Here is a 15,443-nt window from a genome sequence, read left to right on the forward strand (position 1 = left end):
GGCTTGGATCTAGATGAGCTTTAAGATTACTTCTAGCACAAACCAGTCTGTGATTCTGTGATCAGAACAGAGGCACCAGGAGGCATTTGAGCCAAAGACAGGAAAACTGCTTTTTATCCTTGAGGCTGGAATTAAAGTCTGGAGTGAGAGCAAGGTGATGGGACCCTGTGGGTTCATGTAGAAAACTTGTTCCTGCTCCTCTTGCAGCTCAGCTAGAGATTTCATGGCAATATGAGCACGTTTTGCTGCTTTAGGGTCGGTGCCCAGGCACTCTTCTGTGCAGGGATAGTGAGGCAGCATCTTGATTTCAATAATTAATAAAACTTTGGGAATTGGCTTTAAAAAACTTCCTGTGGAATTTGCTGTGTTCTGCAGGCACCAATTCCTGCATGTTCCTGATGGGAGCTGATGGACATGGGTGCAAACTGTTGATTGAAGTGTTGGGGTGAGCCCAGCATTTATCGGACAGAACAGGAATATTGAATTGTGCTGTTTTAAAAATAGTATTATTGGAAGAACTTGCTGGAAAACGGGTTTGGGGAGTGGGGGTGATGCAGTCGTGGGACACAGCACATTTGTCATTCCCGTGTTAGCCTGAGGTTTCCATCTTGTGTGCTGGGAGACAGAGGCACATTCCAGACACCAGTCCCCTCTCTGTGGTCACTGGTATGAGACACATGTGGTGACACCATCTTCCTCACCCACATTCTTGTGTGTCATGTGATTGGGCTCATTTCTTGCTCTCTCTTTTCTTGTAACCTCCCCATCAGGCCATGGAACAGAGCTGGCTTTGTGTCTGGAAAGCACCAGGATCTCTCCTGGCAACTGGAGCAAAACCTACAAAGAAGAGGAGATGAGAGCCAAGTGGGCGGCTTCCTAAACGTGCAGCCTGCAGGGGCTGGGACGTGCACATCATACCAAAGCAGGTTTTTAATATTAAATAGATGGAAGGAAGATGTCTCCTTTTGCCTGAGGGATAAATAGATCTGAAACTCATCCTAGACTTTGCTGCTTGTTGCATCTGAAATATGTGTGTCTCAACCTGGAATTGAGCCTCTCCAGGAGCTGCCAATACCTGGCTACAACCCATGTGTAAAAATGCTTTGGTGTTGGTGGTGTATGTGGGATGTGATGGAAAGTCTCTGGGAGAAGCATCCAATGAATGGATTTGCCTCTTTTTCACCCAGTCCATAGCTACATGTACCCCGTGGTCTGGACATGATGCTTCTCATGGTGCCACCAAAGCAAGGTCACAGCTGTGGTACTCTGGTATCCTCCCTGTGCTAGACCTCCTCCAGGAACTGTGTGGGTGCCTCAGGAGGTGCACCCTGCTTTGCAGGGGCTGAGAGTTGTCTCCTTCCCTCCCACCCCTTCCCCAAAGAAATTTTACAGGTGTGAGCCCTGTGCACCTGGCTTGGCTTCTTGTCCACAATCCACAGCAACTTTCGGACCAAATGCTGTTTGTAGCCATGGGCAGACAGCTTATTGTGCAGGAGAACTGCTTAGAAAATGTTCCATCTTGTCCATCTTGCCACTGTCATTTGTTGGGAGATAAATGTGATAAGAGAAGGACTTTTTTCTTACCTGCTTGGCCATGAACCTTCTGGTCCAGCCATGGAGGTGGACCATAGAGCTGGAGCTGCTCCCCCATCAGAGATGCTTGTTGTCGTGGTTGCAGTGTGGAAGAACATCAAGAAAAGATAACTCTGCCAAAATTTAAGTAAAACCCTGCCAAAACCTGGAAAATCTAATCTGAACTTGGGCAGTTCCAAAGCTGCTGGATGTTGGCTCTCTAAAAGGAGAAGGGCTGCTGCCGTGTGTTGGGAAGACCTTGAATGTGACTTGTTGGGGATTCAGAACCTGGCACAGGGTGGGTCTCGGGTGCCAGCAGCTTTTAGGGGGTGCTGTGGGGAGTGATGTATGTTGTATGATATTAATGGAGAGTTGTAGGAAAGGAAGAAGGGCAGTGCAATGGAAGGATGAAGGATTTTCTCACTTGGAAAATACTGGTATACTTAGGAACAATTTCCCTGCCAGAAAGCTGTGGCCAATGTCTGTCTTAAACGTTCCTCTCATTGATTCATCCCATTTCCTCCTTGCTCCTCTGCATCATCCTCTGCGTAATTCCTCTCTCTCCTTTGATGTTTTCATCCCCCATGTATTTGTAGATTATGGCTGTGTCCCCACATAGCTGTCACTGAACCAAGCTATCCATATTTAGCTCTTCTAATCTCCTCTTCCAAACCAATCCCCTCAGCCTGTTATTTTTGTGCCTCTTCTTTGAACTTCCTTCAGTTTGTCTCTTGTGTCCTTTTCTGTCATGAATGGACTAGTGAAAGGTGTCCCTGCCCACGCAGGGGGATGGAATGAGATAAGTTTTAAGGTCCCTTCCAAGCCAAACCATTCTGGGATATTAAGATGGCATCTTGGAGATGATCCCCTCTAGGTCACTGAAAGGATCACCTTGGGGTGGTGCTTGTCTGTTTTATGTATGTCTGTAAGTCCATATTCCCCCAGTTTTCTTGCACAGGGATTCTGAATGTGAGTGGGACTTGCTTTTGGCCCTCTTTGAGGCCTTGAAGGCACAACCCAATGCCGTAGCTTTGGCTATTGTGGAAGGTGCAGCTGTCCCCACACCACATTCACAGCTTGGTTGATCAAAACACCCCCAAACAAAGCCCGTCTTTTATCCCACACTCCATCTCTTCTTTCTCAGCTCTGCTCTGAAAACACCAGGGCCTTTTACCACATCATCTCTTGTGCTTTATGAGGGCAAAAGTTGGTTTCTTAGTGGTGTAATAAAACCACATCTGTGCACCTGGTTGTGTTGTGTACCATGGTTCATAGTGACAGAATGGTCGTGGTGGCTTTGTCCATTCTCACCTGGAAGTGAGCACTGGCTATTGGGATGGATGTGGACAAAGCTGGTCCCTGGACTGTGCACTGAGCAAGCAGAGGAACCCATCCTAGATGAGATAGGTCTGAGCCCAGGTAATTTTTACTTCAAGGCTTGGATCCATCTTCTTCCTTCTACATTTACAAGAATCCAATTTTGTACTGAAATGATTTGTAAATCCTGAGCTGTCTCCCTTCTGACTGATTCCTGTGTACTGCAGCTTTTCAAAGGTAAGGACTTTGTGACTGGATAAGCATTAATTAAAAGTAATTGAATTATTAATGCTCTGAGTTTGCATGTAGGGTTGTGGGTGTGTGTGCACACGTGGCTATGCCCTGACTTGAATTTCTGGAGGTCTAGCAGCCACATTGTCCGTGTTTTAGGGGTTTAGATTTGTGAGCCTGAGGCAGAGGAAAAAATGGGTGAAAAAACTGAAGGAAAAGTTGAGGCAGGCAGGTGGAGCCGTGTTATTGCCTAACAGAGAGCTGAGCTGCTGTGCCAGCTTCTTGTGCTCAGCCCTGACCTACCAAGTGTCAACTTTGGCTTGCAGTGCTTGATTGGTGCTCCTTGCCAAGGTTTGTTGGTAACTTTTGTGGTCTTGCTGTCTCCAGGAACCAGACTTACCTCTTGAGCTGTTGGAATGGAGATTCCAAGCTCTGCAATATGTTTTTCATCCCTAGGCCACCATCCCTAGGGTGGTGGGGCCTGTGTTTGGTGCTCAGGATGCTGGCCAGTGTGCTATGTAGCACAAGGCAGACCCTGTAAACAAGTTAAAGCCACTTGCCACAAAAATCCTGTTTTTTCATCTAATTTCTCATGCCTGCCTTGCAGATTCAGGTTTCATTTGGCCAGGTTTGTGTCCTTTGGCCAGGTTTGTGGAACTGGTGGTTATGAGATGGCTCTTAACAGTGGCTGGAGCTGCCAGTGGTTTGTGAAAGGTCTCATAGATTTGTATCCTCCTTCCAGGAGATTGATGCACTGAGGCGCTGTGAAACCTTTTATGTTCTCCTTTGCCTGCTTAAATGTGCTGGTCAGCAAGTGCTGTTAATGGCAGCTATTGAGCACTGCTCAGATCCTCGGGTGCAGCTGCCTAGTTATTTTGGTGGAAAGAAAATAAGCAAAAGCAAGACTTCCCCTTACAGTGATTCTTCCACATAGAAACTTGATTTGCAGGAGACATGGCTGGTGTCAGCAGTGCAGGGGATGCTGGAGGATGGAGATGCAGGAAGTAGCAATATGAGAAGCCAACCACCTATGGTTGGCTGTGTTGACAGAAGGGTGGGTGCAGGTTGTGGGGTGTGGTGGGAGACCTGGGTTCCCAGTGGGAAGTCACTTGCTGTCATCAGAGCTTTCCTGCTCAGGCAGCACTGCCAGAGGTCAGGCTGACTGGTGACCATGGCAGCAGCAGTGCTGAAGAAGGGGCTGGAGGCTGGGTTGGTCATTGTGAAGGATGCTTGTAGCCATCCGTGGTCAGGCTCTATGTTTCTAATCATCTCTGCTTTCCCATGACCCAGATGCATCTCCATTGCTTTCCCACATGGGATCTTTCCCTTTTCTCCCATCAACTGAGCTGCTTCGCATTTTAATTCAATAAATGAGGAGACCCATGGCCCATCTGTGGGATATCAGTGGTTGATGATGGCTGAATGGAGACCCAGTGACATGTGCTGGGACTGATGCACAGAGGTCCCAGCTTGGATTTCTTTCCCATGTCTCTCACTTATGTCACCTGTCCCCTTTCATCACTGCTCTTCACTACCTCTCTCCTGTTGGAGACACCTTTTTTTCCCTTCCAGGAGCAGATCTGATAGTCTTGTAAGTGGTTGGAGCAGGTGACTTGGTGCCAGCACGTCTGCCTTGGATACTATTCCTGGCTTTATTGAAGACACAGTAATATGCAAGACTATGCCTCTGCGGTGTCTGCCTCCTCTTGATCTCAAAACGCTGCAAGCACTGAGATAAGACAGGCTGTGTTCAAACAGCGATTTTATTCCCCTCTCCTCTGCAGAGAGAAAGCGGCTCGTCGTAAGTCATGCTGGGCTGTATTTGCATTTCTCCAGCAGTGTGGCTGAGGTTGATAGCATCCAGCTGTCTGCATCAGCTGGATATTTGGATCGGTCCCCTATCACTGCCATGGTGGGAGGTTGTACCTCCAGTGTCACTGGGTGGGATGTCTCACCCCAATATTCCCATTAACTGGTATGTCTGGGTCTGGTTTTGGTGGTGCTAGTGGGGAATGTGAGCTTTATGCAGGTAATCCTCTTCCAGGTTTTGGTTCCTGTGGCCCACTCACCTATGGCCAGAACAGACTTCCTCAGCCAGGTCTGCCCCAAAGTACCCAGATAAAAATGAGTCTGAGCTGGGAATGTGCAGCCAACCCCAGCATTGTGCTGCATTGTGCCATCCTTTTGTCCACCATCTGCTCTGGCCGTTCTGCAGGGATTTGTAGCCAGGTGTTTGGATGGATGGAGGCAAACCCCCTCCTGGATCTCAAAGCTGGAGCACAGGTGCTTGGCATGGCCAGGAAAGGACACGGAGGCACCTTTTGTAGGTAGAGCATTCCCATTACAGCTTGGCATCAACAGCCGCACAGCTGGGAGATGCCATGAATCCCAAATCTGACGGGTGGAAGCAGAGGGTTATGAGCACTGGGAGCAAGTGAAGGAGAGTGGTGGGGAATTGGCCTCTCTTGGCATGTTTTTAGGGGGATGCTAATTTCCCTGGAGCTGGAAAACTGGGACCTCTGCTCCTTAAAACTCCTTACTTCCCATCTGAATTGCCTGGCTCTTTGGTGGTGGTGCTGGCCAGGAGGTCCCACGCTCGCTTGTCCTCTCTGGGGAGTGAACTCAGGGAGTGTGATGCTGAGCCCACTCCGTTCTGCACAGATGGAAGCACATGGAAGCATTAATCCTTCCTTCTGGCATTTACTGCTTCTTGGTAACAGGAGGCTGTTGCAAATGTCAATCCCTTTTTCTTGGAGCAACTGCCCTGTTGCCCTGTGGGCTCAGATTTGCCAGCTAAGGAATATATTCCCCAAGTATTCCTGTGGCCTGTAGAAATAACTGGCTTTGTTTATTTGAGCTTGTGTTTATCCAGGGAAGGGAGACTTTTGTCTAGAGCAGAATTCTTTTTTCACATCTTGATGTCAGCGACCTCAACTTCCTGCTATAGCAAGAGGGAAGAGCAGTGGGCAACAGCATTGAGATCAGTGCCCCAGACCACACTCCTGGCTCCATCCTTGGACCTGACGCTTGTGCCACCATTATTTCCCTGCCCGTGGGTGTTTTTTGGAAGCTCTTGTTGGCTGCTTTCTTGCTGGAGAAATCCAGCCAGCCAACAGTCAGTGTTAAGGGGCACCTGCACTGTTTGGGGAGGGGATCTTCTGGAGCCTGTTGCATGTGGCGTGGGGTTAAGTACCTCCAGTGTGTTGGGATGTTGTTGGGGGATGTGACTGGGAGCTCTGCTTGCAGGTGGATTTAAGATGGAATCATAGACATAGTGGGCAGTAGAGCCAACAAAGGGATTTTGTCTTCAGGCTCTGCATACCTGGCTTTGGGGGTCACGTTGGAGAAGACTCTGAAATTCCTTCCAAGGTCAGCGAGGGGAAAAGGCACAGTGGTTCTGTGGTTTTGGGGTCTAGAGATGCCCACTGAAGATGCTTGTCACCTGGGTGGATCTTCTCCCTGGAGAAGCTCCTTCTCACCAAGGAGCTGGAAGCTAACGTTCCCAGCTCATACTCTGAAAAAACAAAGCTGTGGGGCATGTAGTGACAGACCAGAGCAGGAGTGAGAACATCAAAGCTCCCAGAGGTTGAGTTGAATTGATTGGTGACATGGGATGTGTTGAGAGAAATGCTCCTGTGGTGGAGCACCTTTAGTCCATGTTCTGTCTCCTGATACTCACACAGTCATGAGTTTGTGACTAGTAAAAAGGCTCCCTCTTGGCTGTTCTTGTGTCTGTGTCTGCAGGAGTGAAAGGACCTTGTAGGTGAGAAAAATGGTACATGTGCTGCATACTTTCTTCATGTGGGGGTACACTGGAGCCTAGAACCATGCCAGATGCTTTGGTGGTCTCACCCTGAGTTCTGCCTGACAGATGGGGTGCAGATCTGGGGGTGCCTTACACCTTTGTACCCTCTCTGCCCTTGGAAATGCACCACAGATATCTTTGATAGTTGCTCTTCTTGGGGTTTTTTGCTTTTGGCTTTTATTACTCCAAAATGCATTTTCCTTGCCTGACATTTATTACTGGGGACAAACCAAAATTCTCATAAATATGAATGGGTGGTCTGTATGGTCCAGGGAGTGGCATTAAAACCAGTGGGGTGTTTCATTTCTTGTTTGCCCTCTTCTCACTCTCTCATTAATAATTGCTGCTGTGATGTCCCCTTGAGGGCAGCTGATGCTGAGGAACCAGTGCTGCTAAGATGGCAGGAACTGCTCCGTGTGCATCTCTCCATGCCAGCACCCACTGCTGTACTTCCCTTCATGTGGCACCCCGTTCCACCTTCCTGGGGGGCTGTAACGAGGGGTAGGTTTTAATTATCCCCCAGAGCCTGGCATCCCATGGCGCCATTGGCATCACTCTGGAGTCTCGGTGGATTTGCTTTCCCCACGGTGAGCAGAGGCTGTGCTGGCCGCTGCCGCCCAGGCTTGGCTCCGTTCCACTTCTGTCCTCGGCAGTGGTGAAAGCACGTTCCTCGTGATGGGAAAGCCTCCGCCAGCAACACAAAGGGCTTTCATTACAGGAGGCAGCGGCGGGCGGACACGGATGGCCAGCGCTGGCACACAGAAGCTTCACCCCACGTAACTCCCACAGGGGTGGCTGCAGACACACCAGGTTCCTCCAGCAGTTATTAGAGTGCAGCCAGTATTTAATGTTAGAGCCTACCCAGCATGGAAAGAGAAATATATTTTATTTCTGCAAGGGGTATTTACGGCCCAAAAGTGGTATGGGGGGGTAGCCAGAAGGTTCAAGGCTCATTTTTGGAGCCAGGGATCTCAGCTAGCACAGCCCTGGAGGTGATGTGAAATTCACTGCCATGGGGTGTGAGTGCTGTCCACCACCCCCAGGCCAGCATTGCCCCAGACTCCTTCTCTCCCTCTGAGGGGAAGAGCCAGAGGAGCTGCCCCATGGTAGTAGGGCTCTCCCAGCCATCCTGCATCTCCTGACCTTGCTCAGAAAGCAGGACGGTGAAAAGATTATGACAAGGGGAGATAAGGCACACGTAGAGGGGGAGGTGAATTTCAGGGATTGATCCATATGTCTCTTCCTCCAGCATGGCTTTCAGCTTTTTTTGGTTGTGTCCCAGTGGGGAACCTCTGCTCCTGCCCTCACCCTTGAAGAACCATCCTGAACCCTTTTATTTTGCTCTGGAGCTTCAGGCAAGGGAGCAGGAGAGCCGCCTTGTCTCCCCACGGCTGCTGAAAGAGGCTGTTTATTACAGAGCAGGGTGAGATATGAAATCCCATCAAGCCGCCTTGCTTATTAGAGATCTCAGTGAGCTGCTTATTATGCACCATGGCATAATGCAGATTACGAATGTGACCGGGCGATAATTAGCAGAGCTGGAACTGTAATTAAACGCTCCTGAGCTGCGCTGTGGTTTCTGTTGCAGAGTGGAAGGAAGCTGAACGGTCTCAGCAGGTCTCCAATGTGCACACACAGCCACCGCTCCCCGGGAAATGGGGGCGAGTGATCCCTGCCACTCCCTGGGCTCTTCCTGCTGCCCACCCAAGCCAGGCAGCCCTGCCTGGTTCTTCCCTGGCTCTTCCTTTGCTGGAGACTGACTTGTGGTTTGCAGAATGTGGCATTGAGGAGTCCCTTCAAAGAAGCTTCATGCTTCCTTGGAGCATCTTGCCCTGGATCTGCTGATGACGTTGCTGTGTTCTGGGGGGTGATTTTCCTGTGGGAGTCTTCTGGAAGCTCCTCTGGCAGCCTTCTGAGGTGGTTTTATGCCAAAATCAGTCTTCTTGAGTCCCATGGGGTGCAGTTGGGCCACTGGCCCTGTGGCAGCCTTGGAGGTGGGTGGTCTGGAGATGGGTTCCTTGGGGAGAGCTGGTTCTGTTGCTGGGAGATTGGAGGTGGTTGTGGATGACAAGCTGTGCTGCTGGGGAGGGGACTGTGGGGTCCAGCTGCTGTTGTTTGAGACCTCTAGGCCATCTTTAGTGCCAGGTGGGCTGCATGTTGCTCTGATGAACCATCTAGAGAGAGGATGGATGCAGGACAAGGAGAGGGCTGCAGACAGAAAGTGCTTTGTGTTCTTCTGGAAGGGCAAATCTATTTGCCCTGTCAGAGCCAGGATGTGATATCCTCCTCTCTGCTCCTCTGCCTAGAGATTTGTGTCATCAGGGATGTGGAAAGAATCTGTGGGTCAGGAGTTGGTGGGGAGGTGGGATGCTCCAGGCACTTGCTGTAGTTGTGGGCACCCTATTGGGTGGGGCAGGCTAGGTTGGATGTGCAAGGTTTTCCTGGAGTTGTTTCCCGTGCTTGAAGGATGGAGATGTGTGAGCAGGAGAGGGAGCAGGCAAATTTGACAGCTGGTCAGGACCAGGAAGGGAGTCAGCAGCAAGGTTGGTGCCCATGTCCACACTTGGTAACCACAAACTTGGGCTCTTCAGGTCTATTGTTTTCCCTCAGCAGAGTTTTAGAGGGTCTGGGAGTAGAACTGGGTGCTCTAGAGGAATCTTTGCCTGCTTGAAACTGGAACTCAGGTCAGCATTTGCTTTGGATGTGATGAGTTTCCTCAGTCTGCTTCTCTTCTGAGGTAGCCCAGTGTCTAAAGATCACAAATGGTGAAGAGAAGAAGACTAAGCTGAAGAGGAGCCACTCACCCCAGAGCTGCTGCAGGTCCTTGCAAGCCAAGGCGCGAGTGGCTGGCTGTGCTGGCTTGGCTGATGAACTCCAAAGGATGGGAAGGTCTCCACCTTGCATTGGCCAGCCACAGAATCAACCCATCAGCCATCCTCCCCCTGACACTGCTGTAATCTGCTTGCGTGGCATCGCGGCCAAGGACCTTGGCTTCTCAGCAGCAGGGTTGCTTGGCTGAGCTTCCACTTGGCATGTTGGCTTGTTGGCTTTCCAAGCCCGGCTCTGGCTGTGGGATCTGGTTTCTGTGTGCAGAGAGAGCACAATGGCTGGATCAGGCTCTGAAGCAGATACTTGCATAGGGAAGAGGGTTATGATCCAAGTGCCTGTGTCTGCAGGTGGTCACAGGGTAGTTCTGGAAGGAGAAGGATGTTGGTTTTCATGGGTGCCGGAAGGAGTCTGCTACTTGTTTGTCCTGTCCTGCCAGTTGAGCAGAGGCTCTTCTAGTCAGCCATCAGGTCCAAAGTCATTGACTGCATTAACATCTGAGCCATAGCCAAGAGGTATCCTCACCAGGGATGATTACAGAAGCCGTTGGGGAAGGAACCTGCCACGAGCTCTTTCAAGCAGGAGCACTGATATCTCCTGCACAAGGAGTTCTGGGTGTGATCTCTGTTACTACAGAGCTCCCCAGGGCTACATGGGTATGGGCACGCCAGGGCAGCAGAACTCTGTGAGATCCTTGTCCTCTGATGGGGTGTGAGATGTGAACTGAAGGTGGCAGTCCTGAGCTTGAGGTTTTCCAGGAATGTGAATGTCTGTTGATACTTGCTGTGTTCCCAACAGTATTCCTGACGGTGACCACATTTCTCTTTTTCCCCACAGATGGAATCTCCGGTCTCTACGCCCGCAGTGTTGCCCTTGCATCTTCTTGTCCCTGTCGTCAACAACGACATCTCGTCGCCGTGTGAGCAGATCATGGTACGCACCCGCTCGGTGGGGGTGAACACCTGCGACGTGGCCCTGGCCACCGAGCCCGAGTGCCTGGGCCCCTGCGAGCCTGGGACCAGCGTGAACCTGGAGGGCATCGTCTGGCAGGAGACGGAGGACGGTGAGTGTCTCAGAGCTTCTTGCTCTCTGACAGCATCATGGGGGAGTTGCAGCAGTCCCTTCCTTCCCATGTCCCTGCTGTGTTGTTCTTTGGCATGTCCTGGGCTTTCCTGCCACCAATTGGGGGGTCAGGACAGAGGAGAGCCGTGTGAGAGCAGTCCATAATCAGTCCAGTAAAGGGAGTAATGGGCCAATACTTGCGTCAGCCCCATGTGTTGTGTTATCCCTTTGCCCAGACAGCAGGCAAAAATCTGAGCCGCCATTTCTCTGTCCTTCGACAAGAGCTGACTTGTTCTGGAGGTACCAGGGGAAAGGCCGTGCCAGCCAGCACGGGAATTCAACAGAGTTGACTTCATTTTTGCTTGGCAACTCGCAGATCTGTCACAAAAACACTCAAACCCTGGGAGGCAGCAGAAATCTCCTGCTGGATTAAAAAACCCCAATGGAGCTCTCAAAATCGACTCAGTGGGAGATCAGCCTCTCAGCTCTCTTGCCAAGCCAATCCAATCTTTTTTCCACTGGAGCTCATCTCATCCATGCACAGCTTGGTTTGCTTTCCCAGGTCCTTTGATGGGTTTTCGTTGCTCTTGGGGCTCTGCCAAGGAATGCAGGGATGAATAGGTGGCTCAGTGGCCCATGGGAAGTGCTGGAACTTGGCCTTCCCTCTAGCCTGAGTGGGATGTTGGAGGTTTCTGCCTTGGGAGGCACAGGGTGAGCTCCTTGTGTTTGTGTCTAGAAGCAGAAACAGTCCAGAAACACAAAGGTGAGAGAGCAGTGGTGGTGGAGGCTGGTTGATGGGTCGTCTCAGCCAGGCATCCATGTCCTCCTCTTGGACATCTGCTCCCACTCTTCCATTGCTATTCTGTGTGGAAAATGAAGCTGTTGGCCTTTATCCCAGCCACTTCTCACTGAGACTCTTTATTATCTGTGATGGACGTGGAGCTGAAATCTCCATTGCCATTATTTGCTTCCAGTGAGGTTCTCTTCTTGTCCCATGCTTTGGGAAGGTGGGGGTGGGCCCAATTTGCCTTTTCTGTCTTCCTACTGGCAAACTGGTTTTGAAACCGTGGTTGGTGCAGGACCAAGTGCTGCAGTGGCTGCTGATGTGGATGTGAGCACTGAAATTGTTCCCCTTGGAAAAAGCATATTGAGGAATAGCACCTGAGCTGTTTGGGAAGAGAGCAGTGGATGCCAGGAAGGACTCGTATGTCTAGCTTGGGATGGGGACCTCCACACTCCTCTGCTATGCCATTCATTCCATATGGAAATAAAAAAATCACCCTGATTAAAGCAGCTGGGAGCTGTAAGTGTGTTTTTTCTGCTGCTCCAAAGCAGAAGGATGTCACATGTAAAACCTGTGAGAAGAAGCAGAAAGCAGGAGAGTTCAGGAACCCTGCTCTGTGCATCCCAGGGCCAGAGGATCTGCAGGGTGGATCTGCTCCAAAGAAACATGTGGAAGGTCTGCACTGATCTACCACCTCTCCAACATTGCATGAACAGTGTCTCCAAGAGCCTGGTCACTTTGTAGGATACACCACCTTCATCTGGGGAAACTGAGGCACATCTGGGCTGGGTTTTGGGAGACAGAGCAGCACAGAGGAGCATTGGCACCCTCCAGCTGTGGGGCTCCGCCATCTCTCCAGCTCCATCAACCTGCTGTCCTGGTGTGACTTCCCTCAACCCAAAAGCCCTGGAGCAGCAGAGCTCCCTGAAAATCCCAGGGCTGCTGGAGAGCCCCATGGGCAGCAGCAAAGCTGATAAGAGCTTGGACCTTGTATGGTGGTTTTGGGTGGAAATCAGGAGAGGGTCACAGTGACCGTGCCAGGATGAATGAACTGGGCATGCCTGAGGCAGGGAGCACAAAAACATCCCTCCCTGCCAATTCCTGGTTGAGAGGCCTTGCCATGGGAGAGGTTGCTGTTTTTTTCTCCTGCTCTTTACCCCACTGTGGAGCTCCATGCCTGTCTGCCCGTCCGTCCGCATTGCCCCTCGCTTCCGCAGCCACCATTTCGGAGCATGCCTTGAAGGTGTCCTGTGATTTCCCACAGCCCAGATATTTTTAGTCTGTGGTAATTCAGTGAACTCACACAGAGATGCTTCTCTTCCAGCTGCTGATGGTTGTTACTGTTGGGAGCAAGGATTTCGCATCCAGTCCTGCACAAAGGCGAGCCCTGATACTGCCTTTGGTCTCTTTAGGTCTGCTGTGTGCCTTGGCTCCAGTCACATGGCATCTCTCGTCCTTGAGTGTAAAGGCAGGGTGGGAGCCATCCCTGTTTTTTGCCTGGCATCTCTCCCCTGCCTTCCCATTGCCAAAGACAGAGTCAAGGGTGATGCTGGATCTGGCTATTGGAAACTGTAATTTGTGAAATGTTCAGGGATGCAGCAACCATCTCCCCTTGCCCAAAGGAAACAGAGGAGAAAGCTACACCAAGGACATGTCTGCAAAGTCAGATGAGGTGCTTCCAGCATCTGGAGACTCTCCTCAATGTCTCCAGAGGGATTAATTTCTCCCCTTGCTCCTTGGGATGCAGCAGCCTCATTGGAGTGCTTGGAAGGACCCCAAAGCATTGGAGCAGCTCTTGGCTTGCATCAGGTTTAGAATCACAGAATCACACAAACCCTTAGTTTGAGAGGGGCCTCAGCCCAGTTCATTCCACCCTTTGCCATGGGCAGGGACACTTTCTATTAAGGCAGGTTGCTCCAAGTCTCATCCACCCTGGACTTGAACACTTTTATGGATGGATCAGCCAGAGCTTCTCTAGGAAACTTGTGTCAGGGTGTCACTACCCTGTCCAGAAGGAATTTTTTCCTAATATCCAATCTAAATCTCTCCTCTTTCAGCTAAAGCCATTACTTATTGGCCTGTCACTTCTTGGCTTTGCAAAAAGTCCCTTTTCAGCCTTCTTTTAGATCACCTTTTTGCACTGGAAAGGACTCTAAGGTCTTCTTCTTGACCTGTAGCTTCTCTTATGGGTGGTTCTTCCTACTCCCGGTCCTTGTCTCTTCCTCCTCCATCTCAGGTGGTGTGGCTGGAGCAGGTGTTGCTGGAGAAAATCAAGACAAACAAGTCATTGAGCCCCTCAGCTGTGGGCTATCCTGACTGCAGGCTTCCTTTGTGTGTTTGAGTTTCTCTAAGAGTTCCTTGTTAATCCTTTAGGCCTCCTGGCATTTCCACCTGAATTCTCTTTGTTGGGATGCATTGCTCCTGAACTAGGGGTGATCCTTGGATGTGATCCAGCTTCCTTGGATCCCACTTCCCTCCAGCGCTCTATCCCATGGAACTCTGTCAGACAGGTCTCTGAAGAGGCCATAGTCTTCTCTCCTGGAGTCCAGGGCAGTGACCTTTCCATGTGCTGCAGTCCCTGGAAAGCAGTTGGATGGCCAGGGACAGTCATGCACCATCTGAGCATCCATCCCTGCATGGTATGATGGGATGATCCTGTCTCCCTCTGGGCCTGTCGGGGAAAACATGTTCGTGTTGCCTGTCGAGGTTTGATAGAGGGGACTTCTCTGTGAGAAGACACCAGAAACCTCCCCCATGTTAGACAAGGTCAGATAAGGCAGAGCCTATCAGCGATGAGGGCAGGATAATGTATTTAGGAAGGGGAGAAAAAGCAGCTCCCATTCCCCACCCCACTGTGCTGTTTGGGGACAGAGATGTAGAAATTAGGAGTAAGCCTGGGAAGAAGCCAGGAGAAAGTGTTTTAAGGTTTGGTTTTATTTCTCATTACCCTACTCTGATTTGATCTGCAATAAATTAAATTAATTTACCCAGGGTGGGTCTTTTTTGCCCGTGATGGTAATTGGTGAGTGATCTCTCCTTACTGGGCGAGGTGACAATTATGCTGGACAGCCCCATGGTGTCCCCTGTCTCCTGGCAGGAGCATGATGGCCATGAACAGCTTTGGTCTTGTGTCCCAAAGCCTGGACACTGCAGGTCAGGTGGGATCTCTGCTGGGGAAGAAATTAATAGAAGAAGTGGCATCCTAAAGCTGAGGTATCCCAAAGCCAGGGTATCCTGGAACTGACGCAGGTGGAGGAGGAATTCATGGAGGCATTCTTGGTTGGGCTTGGGGGATTAATCTTTGGAAAGGGGGGAAATGTGCCCCAATAAAATGGCTCCTGGTGCTCACAACACCTTCTCCTCCATCCCACGCAATCCCAGGATTTTCTCATACGCTGCCTTCCTGAATGGCAACTTCATACCATCACCAACCCTTAATTTTCCAGCCAGGATACAACTCTGATGTGAACACTTGGTGAGCAGGATGCTGAGTGGTTTGCACCCAGATTTGAGTGATATTGGTTCCTTAAGAGTTTCAGAGGTGTCACCTTCCCATGAAACCAGGTGGGATGGGAATTACCCAAGTGGGATTCCTTCTGTTCAAGAGCATCAGTGTTCTTGGAGATGTGAAAGTATTGCTTCCTCACTGCTGCCCTTGTCATGCCTGTGCCTGCTCATCATCCTGCCGTGGGAGGGGGACACAGTGGGTGAAAAAAGCTGCTTAGCATCTATCCTGGGGTTTAAATTGTCCTGGGTTATTGTTGGAGGATTAGGAGGGGATTTGGTATGATTGGTTGCAGTGGGTTAAATATAGGCTGGTGTGTGTTGGAGGTCTGGCGTTCCAAC

General features: G+C 50.5%; 1 protein-coding gene across 5 annotated transcripts in view; it reads left to right on the forward strand.

Annotated features, from left to right (window-relative positions):
- The window catches only part of ZNF609 (zinc finger protein 609), a 60,705-nt gene that overhangs the window by 36,237 nt on the left and 9,025 nt on the right, over nt 1-15,443 (forward strand). For all 5 annotated transcript variants that reach the window (XM_021554248.2, XM_021554249.2, XM_021554246.2 and 2 more), the window contains exon 3: nt 10,589-10,814. In XM_021554248.2, coding sequence (XP_021409923.2) covers nt 10,589-10,814 — 226 coding nt within the window. The remainder of the gene's footprint in view (nt 1-10,588; nt 10,815-15,443) is intronic.

Source organism: Lonchura striata, chromosome 11 (genome assembly GCF_046129695.1).
Source record: "Lonchura striata isolate bLonStr1 chromosome 11, bLonStr1.mat, whole genome shotgun sequence".
NCBI classification, from domain to species: domain Eukaryota; kingdom Metazoa; phylum Chordata; class Aves; order Passeriformes; family Estrildidae; genus Lonchura; species Lonchura striata.